Source organism: Erpetoichthys calabaricus, chromosome 2 (genome assembly GCF_900747795.2).
Source record: "Erpetoichthys calabaricus chromosome 2, fErpCal1.3, whole genome shotgun sequence".
Classification (NCBI taxonomy): domain Eukaryota; kingdom Metazoa; phylum Chordata; class Cladistia; order Polypteriformes; family Polypteridae; genus Erpetoichthys; species Erpetoichthys calabaricus.
The window spans coordinates 203649964-203669092 of NC_041395.2; the positions used below are offsets into that span (position 1 = coordinate 203649964).

At 35.0% G+C, this 19129-nt stretch overlaps 1 protein-coding gene across 2 annotated transcripts in view; it reads left to right on the plus strand.

The window, feature by feature from the left end:
* The window catches only part of opa1 (OPA1 mitochondrial dynamin like GTPase), a 215802-nt gene that overhangs the window by 133908 nt on the left and 62765 nt on the right, over positions 1-19129 (plus strand). For both annotated transcript variants that reach the window (XM_051922224.1, XM_051922225.1), the window contains 4 exons: positions 1992-2132; positions 13571-13687; positions 13927-14020; positions 17779-17889. In XM_051922224.1, the coding sequence (XP_051778184.1) occupies positions 1992-2132; positions 13571-13687; positions 13927-14020; positions 17779-17889 (463 nt within the window). The remainder of the gene's footprint in view (positions 1-1991; positions 2133-13570; positions 13688-13926; positions 14021-17778; positions 17890-19129) is intronic.

Consider the following 19129-nt stretch of genomic DNA (forward strand, 5'->3'; position numbering starts at 1 on the left):
CCGGTGGCTTGACTCTTTCAAAGCTCTAAGGCTTTTGTTAAAAATATAGTTAAGTGTAATCGGTTCAGTTTTAATTTTTTACTATTGGTACAAAGTGCAATGAAACTCATGTCAGCTATTTTCACAATGCTGTCACTCATCGTTAATCATGCTCTGTAGGCTACGTGAAACAACACCGAATGTAGTGGCTAAAACCTAAGCAAATTTTAGGAAAAAATAATCATATGATATGAGCGTACATCTTTCTGTTAGTACAAGTCATGGCAGAACATAACTGTTAAAAAAAATAGAATTATAGAAGTAAATGTAGGATTTTAAGCAGAATATAGCTTGGCATTGGGGACTTGTTAGGGTTGTCATTATTCCACCTATGGTGCTGGCTATGTGCAGACAAGTGAACAGGAAATGTATTCTTTCATTAAGAAAAATAATTCCAAGAATCTATGATAAAATCATTTACTTTTTTAATCACAAGGATGCCTCATAAAGGCTGAAAGTATATTTTCTTAAACTGAAACCATTGCTGCTTCATAGTGGTTATATCTGGTAAGTTTTGTGGCTTTAAATTTAAATTTCAGCCCCATTGTAAGCTGCAAGAACAGACAAGGTATTTACAGTTACATTTGGGACTAGCCATTTGGCCGTATCTCAGATTGGCTGTGTGTCAAATCAGTAAGCTTGTTTCACCAAGAAGACCACCTAGTGTCCTCCCCAGTTGCTTTTTGCAATTGCTGCTAGTGTGTCATCATTGAACCTGAAAAGGCAAAACTGGGTCACGGGACCCATAAAGGTTGAGAAGCATTGGTATAAGTGAAGGTGGTGCAGGCTGAACGCATAGGACATCGCACATCAAGAAAAAAAAAACTTAAAGGTCACTCAAGGAGTCAGAAAATATATGAGAATCTGAAATAATACTGGTAATAACAAATGATTTATTATTGCGGCTGGTTTTGGCAATCTAAAATTGTTTTGGCAATCTAAAATTGTTTTCCTATGGCTCTTTGCTATAAATATGATAAAATACAATTAGGGAATATCCAGAAATTAATGTTCAAACACATATCTATAAATTATAGAGAGGAACTGCAGTGATACCATGTGAAATTAATGTGAATAAAATAAACAGCCTTACATTTATGTTCAAATGCAATTTTTGCCTTTTTTTTTTTTTTTTATAAATGTATTCAAGTTATATTTGAAAAGTGACATTCAATCAGAGAGCCGTAGTACAAATTTTGCTTTCCTCACAGTAAAAAATAGCATACTTTGTTTTTTCTTGCAGATAGTAGGCCTTAGGTGTTCTGATTTTTCTGGTGTAAAAGTTAATTCATCCTTTGTCCTTTACTCTCTAAACTTGCATGAGGCAAGCAGAATTTGATAAATTTTGTGGTAATGCTTAAAGATCACAAACATCAGCACTACATCATTGGCTAAGAATCACCAGAGGCTCACCATTAGGGTTGAGAGGGCAGTGATTCTGAGTACTGCCCTTTGAAATGTTTTATTAGTTCAACAAAAATAGAGGTGAATAGTTTGCCGTGTGTGGAAGCTTGAGCTATGTTTGTTGATGGTTGTTTAGAGTGTAAGGGCACAAGGCAGTGCTATATGGTATATTTTCACCAACTCAGCGTAGACTGCAAATAATAGAATGATTCCACATATCTATATGACCCATTTATTTATTTATTTATTAAATGTTATGTGAGTGGAGACCACAAACATTCACTAATAGGGAAAGTGCGAGTAACTGATCAGAAGGCTTTGTAAATGTGTACTGCACATAATTCAAGATAGTACTATAAGGAACCTGAGTATGTTTTCACTTTGCAGAAAGCTATAGATATAGTGTGTGGAATGTATGGGCATGTATTGTAGTTTCGGTTTAGTAATCTTTTTGTGATTTACTGCTCAATGATGATATTTTGTCATATAGAAAATTCAGTGTGTTCATTTTCAGACATATAACGTTTATTTATTTTTTTTCCTTTCAGCATATTCGAAATGAAACCAAAAATGAGTTGGAGAAGTTGCTGAAAGTAAATGATGGTCATGCAGCTTATCTAGCCAATGATGAGGTGACGACAGTCCGCAAAAATCTTGAAGCCAAGGGGGTAGCAGTGGATCCCATTTTGGTAAGTATTGCTCATTTATTTTTCATCAAGCAAATCGGGATATTAAAGGGTACTTCTCATTTATCAGATAGCTTTGGATCATTGTAAACATTCTTTGGTATACTGTACAGAAAAGTAAAATAATAAAGAATAGCCTTCTAATATACAATATGTGATTATGGCAGTAGTTGTCAAATTTTGGAGTTGTGCTAGAGCAGTGCATTATCCACGACACTCGTAACGTGTTAATCGTTAAGAGTTTGAGCATAAACACTTAAATATCACCAAAGCTTTCATGTACAGTGATGCATTGAGTTTAGATTGAGTGTGGCCATGTTGTCACTTAAACATTCATAGTCTGTAGTTGGTAAAGGACAAAAGTATATCTTGCCTATATATGTGCAAGAAGTACCAAGAAGTAAAAAGGTGACGAAAGAAATCAAACTAGAATTACATGCAGCTTTGTGATTTCAGGATCAATGATTACGATGTAGAATATGTAGATTAAAATTTGTCTTTAGTGCCAGTAGCCCTAAACCCTAATTTATTAAAAAAAAAAAATATATATATATATGCATCTCCTTAACCCAGCCTCTTAGTCACCAGGCTTTTTTTAGGTCATTCTGGCTCTTACCCAGGTTAACTTTAAGCAGACAAACATAACATTAAAAGTACAACAAATGTATAAGATGAAATGCCTAAGATTCTCTTTCCACTGTTTTGTACACAAAACAGGCAAAAAGCGTTTCAAATGAGAAAGCTGAATATTAATTTAGTCTTATTTGTAATATCATTATTGTGATTTATTGTTATTCAGATGTACATATTACCTGAAAAGATATTTTTTAAGCAAAGGGTACATTTACAATATCATATATTTCATAGATATAGTACAATAATAAGAGCTGCCTTATGGCTTCAACATCCTGGCTTCAGGGGAGTTTAGGGAAGGGCATTTAAGACTGAAGCCAGAAAGCACTTCTTTATGCAAAGAGTTGTTGAAATCTGGATCAAATCTCCAAGCCATGTAGTTGAAGCAGAAACCTTGACAACCTTTAAGAATTGTCTGGATAAGATATTGGGGGAACTTAGGTAATAGCTAAACAAATGAGCTTGATGAACTTAATGGTCTCCTCATTTCTCAAATTTCTTATGTTCAAATTCCCACCTAAATATAGTTTTTGTGTGAAAAATGTATTTTCTCTCTGGTTCCAATATATTCATTAGTCTGTTTCAGATTCATTTTATGGGTGCATGATATATCACAATACTCATCATTAACCATTATTTCCTTTGATGTTATTGAGAAAATTAATTTTAATTAATAACAGTATAATGTAACACCTATTGTGTTGCCAACTGGATATACAGTTAGGTCCATAAATATTTAGACAGAGACAACTTTTTTCTAATTTTGGTTCTGTACATTACCACAATGAATTTTAAATGAAACAACTCAGATGCAGTTGAAGTGCAGACTTTCTGCTTTAATTCAGTGGGGTGAACAAAACGATTGCATAAAAAGGTGAGGCAACTAAAGCATTTTTTTTAACACAATCCCTTCATTTCAGGGGCTCAGAAGTAATTGGACAAATTAAATAACTGGAAATAAAATGTTAATTTCTAATACTTGGTTGAAAACCCTTTGCTGGCAATGACAGCCTGAAGTCTTGAACTCATGGACATCACCAGATGCTGGGTTTCCTCCTTTTTAATGCTCTGCCAGGCCTTTACTGCAGCGGCTTTCAGTTGCTGTTTGTTTGTGGGCCTTTCTGTCTGAAATTTAGTCTTCAACAAGTGAAATGCATGCTCAATTGGGTTAAGATCAGGTGACTGACTTGGCCATTCAAGAATTTTCCACTTCTTTGCTTTAATAAACTCTTGGGTTGCTTTGGCTGTATGTTTTGGGTCATTGTCCATCTGTATCATGAAACGCCACCCAATCAATTTGACTGCATTTAACTGGATTTGAGCAGACAGTATGTCTCTGAACACCTCAGAATTCATTCGGCTGCTTCTGTCCTGTGTCACATCATCAATAGACACTAGTGTCCCAGTGCCACTGCCAGCCATGCATGCCCAAGCCATCACACTGCCTCCACCGTGTTTTACAGATGATGTGGTATGCTTTGGATAATGAGCTGTTCCACGCCTTCTCCATACTTTTTTCTTGCCATCATTCTGGTAGAGGTTGATCTTGGTTTCATCTGTCCAAAGAATGTTTTTCCAGAACTGTGCTGGCTTTTTTAGATGTTCTTTAGTAAAGTCCAATCTAGCCTTTCTATTCTTGAGGCTTATGAGTGGCTTGCACCTTGCAGTGCACCCTCTGTATTTACTTTCATGCAGTCTTCTCTTTATGGTAGACTTGGATATCAATATGCCTACCCCTTTGAGAGTGTTGTTCACTTGGTTGGCTGTTGTGAAGGGGTTTCTCTTCACCATGGAAATGATTCTGCGATCATCCACCACTGTTGTCTTCCGTGGACGTCCAGGTCTTTTTGCGTTGCTGAGTTCACCAGTGCTTGCTTTCTTTCTCAGGATGTACCAAACTGTAGATTTTGCCACTCGTAATATTGTAGCAATTTCTCAGATGGATTTTTTCAGTTTTCGCAGCTTAAGGATGGCTTCTTTCACCTGCATGGAGAGCTCCTTTGACCGCATGTTGTCTGTTCACAGCAAAATCTTCCACATGCAAGCACCACACCTCAAATCAACTCCAGGCCTTTTATCTGCTTAATTGATAATGACATAATGACGGACCTGCCCACACCTGCCCATGAAATAGCGTTTGAGTCAATTGTCCAATTACTTTTGAGCCCCTGAAATGAAGGGATTGTGTTAAAAAATGCTTTCGTTGCCTCACATTTTTATGCAATTGTTTTGTTCACCCCACTGAATTAAAGCTGAAAGTCTGCACTTCAACTGCATCTGAGCTGTTTCGTTTAAAATTCATTGTGGTAATGTACAGAACCAAAATTAGAAAAAAGTTGTCTCTTTCCAAGTATTTATGGGCCTAACTGTATACATAACCTAAACCAATTAAATTGAAAGCTATGTTCCTATAATACTTCATTGCAGTTTTAAACATTTATTCAGAAATCACATATACCTAGATGGGTCCATACTTGTAAACATACCAAATATACACTAATTTTTCAATATTTAAGTTAATATATTAAGAAAAAAAGAATAACAACCTGTTTCTAGCATTAAACACTATGCAGCATTTGGACACACATATGCAGTGAAGTGTGCAAATAAGATGTGGCAATATATACATTGCTTAATTTTAGCATAAATATTACCAATTACTAAGTGCAGCCTATGGTGAAAGCAACGGTGTCTGCCATCATTGGTAACAACTGTGTTCACTTTGTTCACCCCATTATCTGTATTAGTGAAAATTTGCTGCTTGTCTTACAAGCGCCATGTGGACAGTGTGTTGCTTAATCCATGAGCAACTGCATCTTTGGTATACTCTCACAAAAAGTATGCTGTCTGCAAAACATGTGCTTTTCAGTGGAAATTCTCCACCAATACTTGTATTAATAAACCTGTCAGGCTCAGGTATGTTTCTGTAATTTTGTTCGATCACAAATCAGTTTTGGTTACATAGTGTGCTACATGTTTCAACTTCTTTTAGACATTTGGAATAAAGTGAAGACAGCACATCTTGGGAAAAGTAATTGTGGGAGGGAATGATAAATTTCTCCTCCAGGGTGTCTATCTTTTTTGTGTATATATTTTTTTTTTTACCTTCACTGTGCAGTGTTAATCAGAGTGATGTTGATAGATACTTTATTAATCCCAAGGGGAAATTCACATACTCCAGCAGCAGCATACTGATACAAAAAAACAATATTAAAGAGTAATAAAAATGTAGGTAAAAACAGACAATAACTTTGATTAATGTTAACGCTTACATCCCCTTGTGGAATTGAAGAGTCGCATATTTTGGGGGAGGAACGATCTCCTCAGTCTGTCAGTGGAGCAGGACACTGACAGCAGTCTGTCACTGAAGCTGCTCCTTTGTCTGGAGATGACACTGTTTAGTCGATGCAGTGGATTCTCCATAATTGATAGGAGCCTGCTGAGCGCCCGTTGCTTTGCCACGGATGTCAAACTGTCCAGCTCCATGCCTACGATAGATCCTGCCTTCCTCACCAGTTTATCCAGGCGTGAGGCATCCTTCTTCTTTATGCTGCCTCCCCAGCACACCACTGCGTAGAAGAGGGCATTCGCCACAACCATCTGATAGAACATCTGCTGCATCTTATTGCAGATGTTGAAGGACGCCAGTCTTCTAAGGAAGTATAGCCGGTTCTGTCCTCTCTTGCACAGAGTCCAATTTATCATCCAGCTGCACTTCCAGGTATTTATAGGTCTGTACCCTCTGCACACAGTCACATGATATTCATGCTTTCTGAACATTTAGAATGCCAAGATAAATACTTGATATAATTTTCATGGTGAAATGCATTAAAGCATGTATTAATCATGTGGGGGCACGGCGGCGTGGAGGTTGCACTGCTGCCTCGCAGCAAGGGTGTCCCGGGTGTACCCTGCCTTGCATTTGCATGTTTTTCTGGTGGGTTTACTCGGCGTGCTTCAGTTTCCTTTCAAAGTCATGTAGGATGTGGGGTTTTGTTATGCTATATTGACCCTGCTAGTGTGTGTTTTGCTTGTATTCATCCTGCGATGTACTGGCAACTTGTTCAGGGATGGACACAACCCTGAATGGATGACATAATTAAACATGTATAACAAAGATATTTTTAAAGTTCTGAACACTCCGTGGGCTAAGTTTATAACTAGTTTTAATTTACATTTACATTTACATCATTTAGCAGACGCTCTTATCCAGAGCGACTTACAACAGTGCTTAGTAGTCTACGACTGTTCTTCAGTCTTTAAGGCTAGGATTAAATCTACTGTCATTAAACAAGTTACCGCTGACCAAGTTGTTTACAAAACCCTGCTAGAAGAAAATAGTAAGTTAGTACAAAATTTTTTTTTTTTTTGACAAAAAAAGGGTAGAAAAAAAAGTATGGGGACTTTAGTCCAAGTGCTGTTGAAAGAAGTGTGTCTTCAAGCGACGTTTGAAGACAGTGAGGGTCTCCGCTGTTCGTACAGCAAGAGGAAGTTCGTTCCACCACTGAGGAGCCAACACTGCAAAGAGTCTTGATGCATGTCGTCCTCTTCTTTTAAGTAAGGGTGGTTCGAGACGTGCAGTGCTTGATGTTCTGAGACAGCGAGAAGTGACACGCTGTTTGACCAGTGCTGATATGTAAGGTGGTGCAGCTCCAGTTTTGGCCTTAAAGGCAAGTGTTAGGGTTTTGAACCTGATGCGGGCAGCCACAGGGAGCCAGTGCAGGTTCCGCAGCAGAGGTGTAGTGTGCGAGAATTTGGGAATATCAAAAACGAGTCTTGCAGCTGCATTCTGGATCAGTTGAAGTGGTCGTGTTGCCTTTAGTGAAAGTCCAGACAGCAGAGAGTTGCAGTAGTCCAGCTTAGAGATGACCAAGGTCTGGACGAGAAGCTGCACAAAGACATTTATCGTGTGGTGATTGGTTATGTGGAGAAAGAAAAAGGAAGGATAGAAATTGGGGTTTTGGTACATCAGATAGAGACAGCAAGCGTGCAATAAAGAAAGCCTGCTCAGAATAACATCCATTGAATTCTGTGTTCGTCTCTCCGACCACCAGATCACAAACCCAACATTTAAACAATATTTAAGTTAAACCTGTGCGATACCCATTCATACATCCAGTTTTTCAGAGCCTCGTCACACCTGCCATACATACATACATACTGAACGTACACCGAGGGAGCAGCACTACCGCCACACTACCGTGCATGTTTAATACCTGCTTTAATGCATTTCATCATGAAAATGATATCAAGTATTTATCTTAGCATTCTAAATTTTCAGAAAGCAGAAATATCATACAGTGAATGGATTCTGTATGGTGATCGCTGTCTCCTCTTAGTGCGGAGGAAGTCAGTTTAAGAAGCGTAGTGATTAACAACTGGGTCGGGGAACACAACACAAAGCATTTAATGTGCTACATTAACTTATGACGGGGTTTGAGAAAATCTAGTAAATTAAACAATGATTTTAGGATGAAGTTTAGTTTACGACATTCTACTTTAATTATAAAGTAAACTATGAGAATAGAGTGGAAATGTCGACTTTAATCTCGACATAAACGGCGAGAATAAAGTGGAAATGTCGACTTTATTCTCGACGTATAGTTTTTTTTTTTTTCTTCCCTGTGTCCGTATTTTTTTTTCTTCATCGTGGCCCTAATACGATTCTGTAGGGCTATACCACAAATACAATTATAAATGCAAGTTGCAGCTGTATTATTTATGTATATAGCTTAGCTTGAAGCAAGGTCCATATTAATGCAGTTTGCCTAAATGATAGTTCAGTTGGTAAAGATGTCATCACCAAGATTGCACTTGTTTTATTTTATTTTAATTTGGTGAATACTGTGTAATGCACCTGGGCTTTTGAAGCCTTGAAGTAATAGTGCAACTATCAGTAATAATACAATTATTTATTTTATTGTTATTATTTATTAGTTTAAATATTATGCAGTTTAATGATGGTAAAGTTGTTTAAAAAGTCACTTTAACGTGTCAGTGGACAGAGATTGTTAACATTAACAGAAAGTGTAGTTGTTTTACAAAAAATATTTATTTATTCCTTTTCTAAGACATGTTCAGTGCAATACAACTTTTGACAAGCACTTCTGGATATTTTCCTAAGTCTAAATACCTCTTTGGATGGTTGAAAATATGTTGTCAAAATTATAATTTAAGTTTTTGCAAAATTTGTTAAATAAAAAGGTTCTATATTTTGACTGCATCTGTCATGCATTGTGATTTCCTTCTCTTCATTAGTGCCACCCCCTTGAAAAGTATCACTTTATGGGGCAATGCAAACCTGTATTAATACTTGTGTGCACATTAAAATGTTTTTTTTTGTACAATGTACAATGCTCTTGACAGTGGAATAGGTTATTCTTAGCCAGTAATTGCAGTGGAAAATGTGTTTAACATCCACTCATGCATGGGAAAAAAATACCGTCAAATACCGTGAAACCGGGGTAATTTAGAAAAATACTGTGATATAGAATTTTGGTCATACCGCCCACCCCTAATCACGGGGTCCAGGAGCTCCACCAGCTCCTTGGTTTGGCTGGTGTTCAGGTGTAAGTGGTTTGAGTCGCACCATTTAACAAAGTCCTTGATGAGGTTCCTATACTCCTCCTCCTGCCCACTCCTGATGCAGCCCACGATAGCAGTGTCGTCAGCGGACTTTTGCACGTGGCAGGACTCCGAGTTATATTGGAAGTCCGATGTATATAGGCTGAACAGGACTGGAGAAAGTACAGTCCCCTGCGGCACTCCTGTGTTGCTGACCACAATGTCAGACCTGCAGTTCCCGAGACGCACATACTGAGGTCTGTTTGTAAGATAGTCCACGATCCATGCCACTTTAGCTAAATAAAAAGACATGGCTTCTGTCATCTTTATCTACTTTCATGAGCCTGTGAGATATAAGTATGCCTCATGCTATGAATCTGTAATATAGTTTATCTAAGTTGTGAGCTGATTACTGGGAACTTGCTACTTCTTGTTTAGCTTTCATACTGTCTTTATACTACACTAAGTATTTCAGTTTTAGATAGTTGTATATATTCATTATGTTTGAGTCTGGTGCTGTTAGTTATTTAAGGGACCTCTCAGTGCATATCTTTTTGTGTTTGTTTTTTTTAATCATTTTAAAATGTTTCTTTTGTTTTCTCTTACCAGTCTCTCAGTAGTTCCTTTTATAGAATTCTTTACAATATTTGTAAAATATTTCAATTTTTAATTATCACTTTCATAATTCATTGAAACATTTGGGCAGTGCCTGCGCAGCAAATCCTAGGAGGGCAGCTGCCTGGCATTTTTCATCTACAGCCGGTATGCACTGCTGTCAGTAAGACCAGCTATTAGTTGTGCAGCTGACATACCACACAAATTAAAAGCTACAAAACCCATAAAAAGAGAAAAGAGGTGGACTTTGAGTGAGTCTTAGATGAGAAAGTTCTTAAGCACTGTTGCCCACGATCATTGAGCAACATCCTTGTGGAATAAACTGGATAAGCTAAGGACATCTGTGTGATACCTCCATGAGTATTGTGAAAGGTGTCTAATGTACTTTACTGAGAAATGATTTAAAAATATGAAATTGGGCAAAGACATTGAAATAGACGAATTTGTATGTGAAAGGCAGGTGAGAAACTCAGCTTCAAGTTACCAGTTGGGCGGTGGGGTCTACCTCTACGTTAATAAAATGTGGTGTAATAATATCGCTGTAAGTAAGTGCATCGGCATGCTGAATATTGAACTAGTCTCTGTCGGACTTTGTCCATATTATCAAACGTTTGTTTATTTGTCCATATTGTATACTATGTGAGTTTAATCAAATATTTATGAAAGTAGTTTATGTATATGTGGGAGTTGCTGCTGAAATAATTTTGGAAATTAAGAATCTGAATATCAAATCACCTGGCACATTAAAACTTGTGATGTGTGATTTCAATTAATGTAAACTGAAATTAGTATTGCCACATTCATATCAGTATATTATATTAATATATACCAGTGAATATTAATATTAGAGAGGACAACACATTGGACAGATTTTATGGAAACATCTCCGACTTCTATATATACCATCGCGGAGCAGCTCTGGGTGTGTCAAACCACTCCATTATTCATTTACTGCCAAAGTACAAGCAGAAACTGAAACAAGGAAAACAGCCACATGGAAAACACAAAGCATGTACAATAATAGTGGATGAGTACTGTAGGAATGCTTCTGTTGTACTAACTGGGATGTGCTGACATCCTCACAGACACTAGATGATGCCACTTATACTGTTAGTGAATATATGTGAAATTCTTTGAATCTATGCCATGGATTACCAAAGATGTAAAATCACTATTTTTGGATAAACAACATGCTCATTGGAAAAATAAGATACAAGAAAAGTGTTTAAAAGATTAAAAGATGTATGAGGAAAAATTGAGAGATGTCTTAATGATATCCAAAGCAGATTTGAAAAGGAGTTAAAACAATCACATGACTGGATCAAAAAAAAAAAAAGTGTAACCCTTCCATCACACAAGGCCCACAAGCTGTTAAGAGGATGAACTTAATGACTTTAACTACAAGATTTGATACCACTGATTACAGCACCCATAATAAGCACTGGGGCCAGATAAGGCCATGTTCCAAGTAGCTTTCTCCAGTTTTTCATTTGCTTTTTGACTGGTTCCTGAGCTGTGCTATTGAACATTAGCTGTGGAAACAGTCAGTCGTTACCCCAGCTCCTAATGTTTCCAAGCCAAGCAGTCCAAATGGCTATAGACCTGTGGCACTCAGTTCCATTCCAATGAAATACATTAAACGCTTGGTTAAAAAAAAAAAATGTACGGCAGAAACTAAGTAATTTTAAGATCACCACCGATGTGCTTACTGCTGGTTATCCTACATCATATTTGCACTTTTATCGATAAGTCTAGTTCCTGTGTCAGCGCACTATTTATGGATTTTTCTTCAGTGTTTAATACCATCCAGCCTCACATACTGATTGAAAAATCGAACAATATGAATGTAAACCCATTCATTACATTATAGATTCAGGAATTTCTTTTAAATCGTTCATAGACAGTCAAAGTACATTACGTTTTTTCAAAATTAGTTTTCTGAAATATAGTGGTTCTTCAAGAATATGTTTTGTCTTCATTACTATTTTTACACTGTGCACAAATTATATGAGGCAGAATAATGACTGTTATTCCAATTATCAAGTAGTCCAGTGACACCACGCTATTAAGATGCATATCTGGGGAGGATGAAATCCATTATTTAATCTTATGAACTTGAACCATCTTACTTTAAATTTCAAAAAGACAAAGAAATGATGTTTGACTTTAAGATGCAGAACTCTGTATGTTGACCCATCATTTTTCTTGGTGAACAGGTAAAAATAGTTATTAAATATAAATACTTAGAAAGTATCCTTCATGATCATTTTCTATCTGGAATATAGATGCAAGAAATACATAATGTAATTGCAAACTTCACTTATTTCTCCTCCATAAACGCTTTGATTATTTAAAGTGGACAAGAACCTTATGTTATTTTATCGCAGTGTGGTACAGTCTGTCTTCAGTTACAGCTTCATTGCCTGGTTTAGTGGTCTGACAAGTCAAACTTTTAAAAATCTTCGGAAGATTACCAAACATGTAGCTAAAGCTATTGGGGCTTATGTAGATTATTTGGTAAGTGTTTCTCAAAATGTAGTACTGGAAAAACTGGAAATGATTTAAACTGATGACAGACACCCATTACACACAGAATTTTTACTTTAGTAAACCAGAAGGGCTAGTCATTTTAAAAACCCACACAAATCACTCTAGAAATTCCTTTCTTCTCAGTTCCATACATTTTAATAAGGAATATCTGAGATAATAAACCAAATCTAGGTAAAATACAATATTGAATCGTGAACTATTTGCTCATATTGTTTTTTTCAGCATTCTCACTCTTGATAACCAAGTATTACTATATTATGAACCAAATATAAACCATATTAAGTAGTCTAGGCTCAAAATTAAACATACTTCTCATTTTTTTGGAAGCTGCTTCAAGCATTAAACAAATTCTCCATTTAAAAAATTTTGCTAGGGATCAGATTCCTAAAAACACTCTTAGCATCTGAGGATGTAATTAATCATAAGATGTGTGTGTGTGTCTAAATTGCCCATGTACTCATGTACTTCGCAGATACAGTATGTCTGTGATTGGTTACAATGCTACAGTTGTTTACAGCAGTTTAAAGCTAGAAGAGTTAGATCTTTGAAATAGTAGGAGTACTAAACAGAATGCACTAAACTGTGCAGTCATATTTCCTTCTGTATATTTTTCCATATGCATTTACTTCTTTTTGGTATCACTCTGACAGTCAAATACTTGTTACTTAATAGACAGCATTTTTCTTTTGAAAATCTTTGCGTATGTAGGTATCAATTTAATGTTTGATTAGTTTTATTACTTTGGTATGGTGTTGAAGGGTTTTTTTTCTCCAAGACTTTTTGAAGTATGTGGAGTAATGTAATACACCAGATATCACAGAAATAAATGGGATGAGCACCCAGCCAGCAGTTCACAGTGACCACCATATTAATGTTACACAGGGCAGTTAACTTTTTCCAGATGTGTACTTCAGGTGGTCTCAGTAGCTGAGACAGCGATTTTTTTTTATTTAATCAAACAGATCCTGATGTACTTTTTTTCAGTTTGCCTTACACCTTGCCTCATAAGAAAATAGATTTTTTCCTTCCACCTTTTACTAATAATAGTTCATTTATACAACAACATCTGTGTTTTTCAGATAAAAGACACTTGGCACCAGCTTTTTCGTCGGCACTTCCTAAAGACAGCACTGTCTCATTGCAATCTTTGTAGAAGAGGATTCTACTATTATCAAAGGCACTTTGTGGATGCAGAGGTCAGTAGCTTTAGTCTGTTCTGGGTTGTGTTAGGGATTTTAATCAGATTTTCATCTTGCTGTTCTTTCACAATATCTATATTATATGGTGCAAAATCTACTGATGATTAATAATATATGGCTGAAGTGCAGATTTAAGTATTTTCCACTAGAGAATAATAAAAAAAAAAAAAATCTGCTGAAACTTTTGAAAACCTTGCCAACCCCTAACAAAACCTGTTTGCTTCTGATTTTTGCAGCTGGAGTGTAATGATGTTGTCCTGTTCTGGCGAATCCAGAGAATGCTTGGAATTACAGCTAATACTTTGAGGCAGCAACTTACCAATAATGAAGGTACATAACTTGGTTCTCTTTCAGCTTTACTTATTCTTACCAGAAAATGAAATGCTGGTCAGGTTCACAATTTTTGTATGAAGTTAAACTCTGCATAATTGTATTGTTTCCATTTAAATATATACAACATAAAGCTCATGTATATTTCTTTTTAAGTTCAGCAAAAGTTACACCAAACTAATCCAAAATGTACTGTAATGTCTATTTTTTTACTAGAGAGAACTTTTGATTATGCATATAGAGATTTTTCCCAGCTTTTGGACATTGTTAAAGAAGTAGTATGGCTCCAATCAATTGGACGCAAATTGAAATCGGACAATTTTCACTAACAAAAGACCCAGTCAGTGATTACTAAAAAGGCCGATCACAAAAACCAATATTTTCAGCCCCTGTTTTTCTATGCCTTATGGTAATTTAGTTGTTGTGTTACTTTTTTTTTTTTTTTTTTTTTTTTTTTTTTTTTTCAGCAAACTTACTGCAGTGTAAACAAAGATCAGCAAGTGGAAGCTTGTTTTTTATCAGTAAACAAGAGGTGATTGGTATATTAGCCTTTACTTTAAATAAGTGGAGTAATAAACTGGAAAAAAAAGTAATTGGAGAAGTTGTCCTGTCCAACTAGACAAACAGCAAGAAAAGCTACTTTAAAGAAGTCAGACCTTTATTTTGTCCCTTAAATTAAAATGAACACAGTTTAAATTTGGACTGCATATTTGTTTAAAATGCAGCAGCTTACACCATTAATTTCAATTTGAAATTGCTGCTTAGTAAACAATAGGCTTCTTTTAAAGACTTATACTGTGTTTATTATTTGTTGTTGTGTGTCATAGAGTAAAACTTGTGGTAAAAAAACAAGTACTACATAATTAAAATGGTAATCCATATATTATAATTACACCTCAAGAATTATGAATGTCTAGTTGATACACTGAAGAAAAAAACACACCTCTATAAATATAGCAAATGTATATTTTAACAGCAAAAATCTGTAGTGCAATTAATGATTTAAAGTGATTGAAATGTATAAGTGCATGTATATTATATTTAAGCAGTGTTTAATTGCCAATCTCAATTAATTGTGTGAATGTATACTGCATATATAATTTATTAAACTACTTTTTTAATTAAGCCTTGTTACAGATAGGTATATTACAGAAAAAAACTAAACAGTATGACAGCTTGTAATTATGAGAAGCATTTTATTTTCTTTTATGCTATATATCTATTATGAATAAATATTTTTGTACAGATTTGTACATTTTTTTTTAAATATTTTATGGTGACTGAACAATAAGCCTATAGAATTTAATTTTGTTAATAAAAATGCAGTTAATACCTGTGGTCTATATTTTAATTATAAAAGTACACTTTTATATACGATATAAGGCTTCTATTTGTCTGGTTATGCAGCAGATTAGTGTAAAAGGTTTTTTTTTAAAGGAATGAAGAAAAAAAAAATGGAATCAGAATTGGCTGATCAAGTAACGTGAAATCAGTGATTGGTATCGGCCTTTCAAAACCTAATCAGAGAAGCCCTAGAAGTATTCCCAGGTTCTTCCTTGGAGTTTATACTGATTTGATCTGCTGCTGATTGACCTAATGAAGCTTTGCCCATTTAAAAAACTGATTGTTTTACATATATTAATAAAGGCTGAATTTAAGAGTCCCTGGGGATAAAGTTGATTTTCGTAGTATTCAAAAGCATTAATTTGTATAAAAAAAATATACTGTATATAAAAAATATACACAAGAATGTCACTGCACTGCATAATAGCATAAAACATACCATTCTCATTGATTAAATTTGTGAGTACTTGCAGTGTAGTACTGTATAACTTATTTTATGTTGGGTTACATACTCTTTCTAATATTTGTAGTTGTTTAAGCAAAAGCTGTCTCCAGTTCAGTTTAGCTACTAAAATAGACATGTTAGTAGTACTGTTGTGCACAGGGTTTAACATATATTGATAAAACTAAAGTTGAAATATTAAACTGAGTTGTCAAAAATGTATTCATATAGATTTATTCAAAATAAGCATAATTACAAGCAAGAGATATTTGAGTAACTGGATGTTGACACTAAGGCTTATTTTTCTGTTCCACAATCCTCTTTAATAAAATCCCTGTGTGCGTCCAGGTGTCCATGTGTGTGTGTCTTCTGGTGAAGTGCGCATGCGCGGGGCACGGTGCGATGCGTGATATTACTGTCAGAGAAAGTTACAGGCGTTTTACGGAAATACAAACCAGTATTACTGCGAGAGGAAATTAAAGGTACACAATACAGTGATGCATATTACAGCCACATACAAGCCAGTATTACTGTCAGAGAAAATTAAAGGCATATTACCGACACGCACGCCTGTATTACCGCCAGAGAAAATTAAAGGTATATTATGGACGTACAAGCCAGCGGACGTACAAGACAGTATTACTGTCACAGAAAATTAAAGACACACAATACACGGCGGCAGCCCACAAAGAACGGTCAGCTCAGCAAGTAAACATCAACAAAAGAAAGGCTGAAAGACAAAGAAAAATACGACCAACAAAAAGAATGAGGTCAAAGTCCCTTGCCATTTAATATAGACTGTTCCTACTAATGTTTATGCACTACTGTTCTAGCGACCATTATTGTAACGGGCTTAATGACTAGTTTTTATAATAATATTACATCATATATTCTTTTCCAACCATTTGATATAGTTTTTGATTGCCTTTTTTGTATCCAGAATCTGCAAGATGCATGCAGTTGTGAAATTAGGTTTCTTTGTTAAGAGTAGTTTGATACGGTATACTTTAATGTTAACAGCTTGGCAGATTTTACTGCAGACTACCTAACAATAATAAAATATGCTATGTCTAGCTTCTTATTGTATAGTATTTAGAAGTGATAAACCAGCCAATGGTTTTAATTTTGTAGCTGTCCAGTTCCAGCAGGTCATTTGTAGAACATTTTACCATACATTAAAATTACTCACTGTATTCTATGCAAAGTAAATAATTAAAAGTAAGTATAATATTGTTTAAAATATTGTCTTTGGCGGTGTTTATTTCTAAACCAAGACACACAATTAAACTAAAATACACATTTTTATAATGTTTGCTGAATTGTGCCACTATGATTATGAAATGAAATAACAAAAAACTACTCATACTTTCACAAAAAATGTATTTAATTATTTTGCCGAAATCTTTAAAACAGATGTGATACGTATGTATTATTCAGAAATCATGAGCCTTTCAGTTTGAAAACAGAGCCATTACATTTTTTGTACCTTAAATTCTGGTACATTATTGTTTTTACACAGTGTATGGCTGGAATAAACTTGAGTTCAGGTAAGTGGTTGCTTTTCCCTTCTTCACTAGTATGGTTTCATACTCTCAGAACAGCAGAGAAGAGTACAAGGTACTGTTTTAGTGAGAAGAAGCAGAAAGAGGCAATCTATCATTCAGTTCTTTTCCAGGGAATGTTATATGTAAATGATTTTAAGCCAAACCACATTGATTTGCAGCCAGGGACCCTATAGAGTACTTTTATTTGGCTTATGTTCAATACCATTAATGTCCCCAACACCCCTTATCCCATAAAATGATAGTAGAATGTAAGACCCCCTCCCCATTTGCACAAAAATTAAGAACAGTTAATCAGTGTTTTAAAAGTGAGACTAAATTGTAGAGTTTTAGCAATTGTATGTGAGGTTTTAGTGTTTCAAGTGCATGCTTAAAATTATTGGTAATATTTGAGTTTTCCAATATTGCAGTGCGACGACTAGAGAAAAATGTGAAAGAAGTGTTGGAGGACTTTGCTGATGACAATGACAAAAAGGTCCAACTAATTACTGGAAGGAGAGTGCAATTGGCAGAAGACCTCAGTGAGTATTACTTTTGTTTCTTGTTAGTGCTAGAAGTTGTCAGTCATAGTAGAGGGCGAATACTTAACTCTTTTATCAATAATGTTATTATTTAGTTATATAGGTTCTGTATGAGTGAAAATGTTCTTGATTTTAGTGAAATAGTTTCAAAATCTAACATTTTACTTTGGTGTGAGAATAGCAGAGACAAGAAGGAGGATAAATTAAGATGTAATATGTGAACAATGGCATGTTCGATAATAATAAATGATTTAAAAATGTACCACATCTTGAGTTTGTGTTAAATTCTATATATTAATTTACAACTTACAGTAGAGGGCAGCAGTGATCTTCTTTTATTGCCTAGCATAATTAATTTTTTTCATTGTTTGTGCTCAATTTTCTTTATTTTTTGTAAATTACAATGCCATTATTTTTGTGAAATTTTTGTGTGCCAGGAGCTTCACATGTATCATTTGTGTAATACTTTTTGTTTTTGAGGAGATTAGTCTTTAGTCTTTTTTTTTTTTTTTTTTTTTTTTTTTTTTTTTAATATACAGTTTGTGGCGTTTTATATTTTGTAGCTCCACTGTCACAAAGGCTAAGGTTTTTACTTTTTAGTCAGAGGTTAAAGGGATTATTTCCAGTAGTTATTCTTTTATGATAAATATGTTTGTAAGTATGATTTCCAACAATTATTTCTGGAGCAAAAGAGACTTGGGAGTTAGCTTCTTGTGAGCATGTCCTGTGTTTTGGGGCTTCTTGCAATAAATGACATCATTAAACAGATAAAAGTAAAGCTAGACATAATTAAAGAGACTAAAGTAAATCTATCCACATCTTATTTATTTAATTTCTGAGTAAATCTTAGTGTCCCCGCATAAACTTGGTATTTTAAAAATGCCTTCATGCCATACACATAGTAATGAAACTACTAAACTGAATTTAATTTCTAGAATTAACAATGCAAAAAATGAATACACTTCAGATTAGATTTTGATTAAGCAGATCTGAAACACCTTTGGTTTTGATATACAGTTGTGCTTGAAAGTTTGTGAACCCTTTAGAATTTTCTATATTTCTGCATAAATATGACCTAAAACATCATCAGATTTTCACTCATGTCCTAAAAGTAGATAAAGAGAAACCAGTTAAACAAATGAGACAAAAATATTATACTTGGTCATTTATTTATTAAGGAAAATGATCCTAGTGACATCGGGAGAGTATGTTCAGATTGGCTGGGTAGCCTTTTCTGATG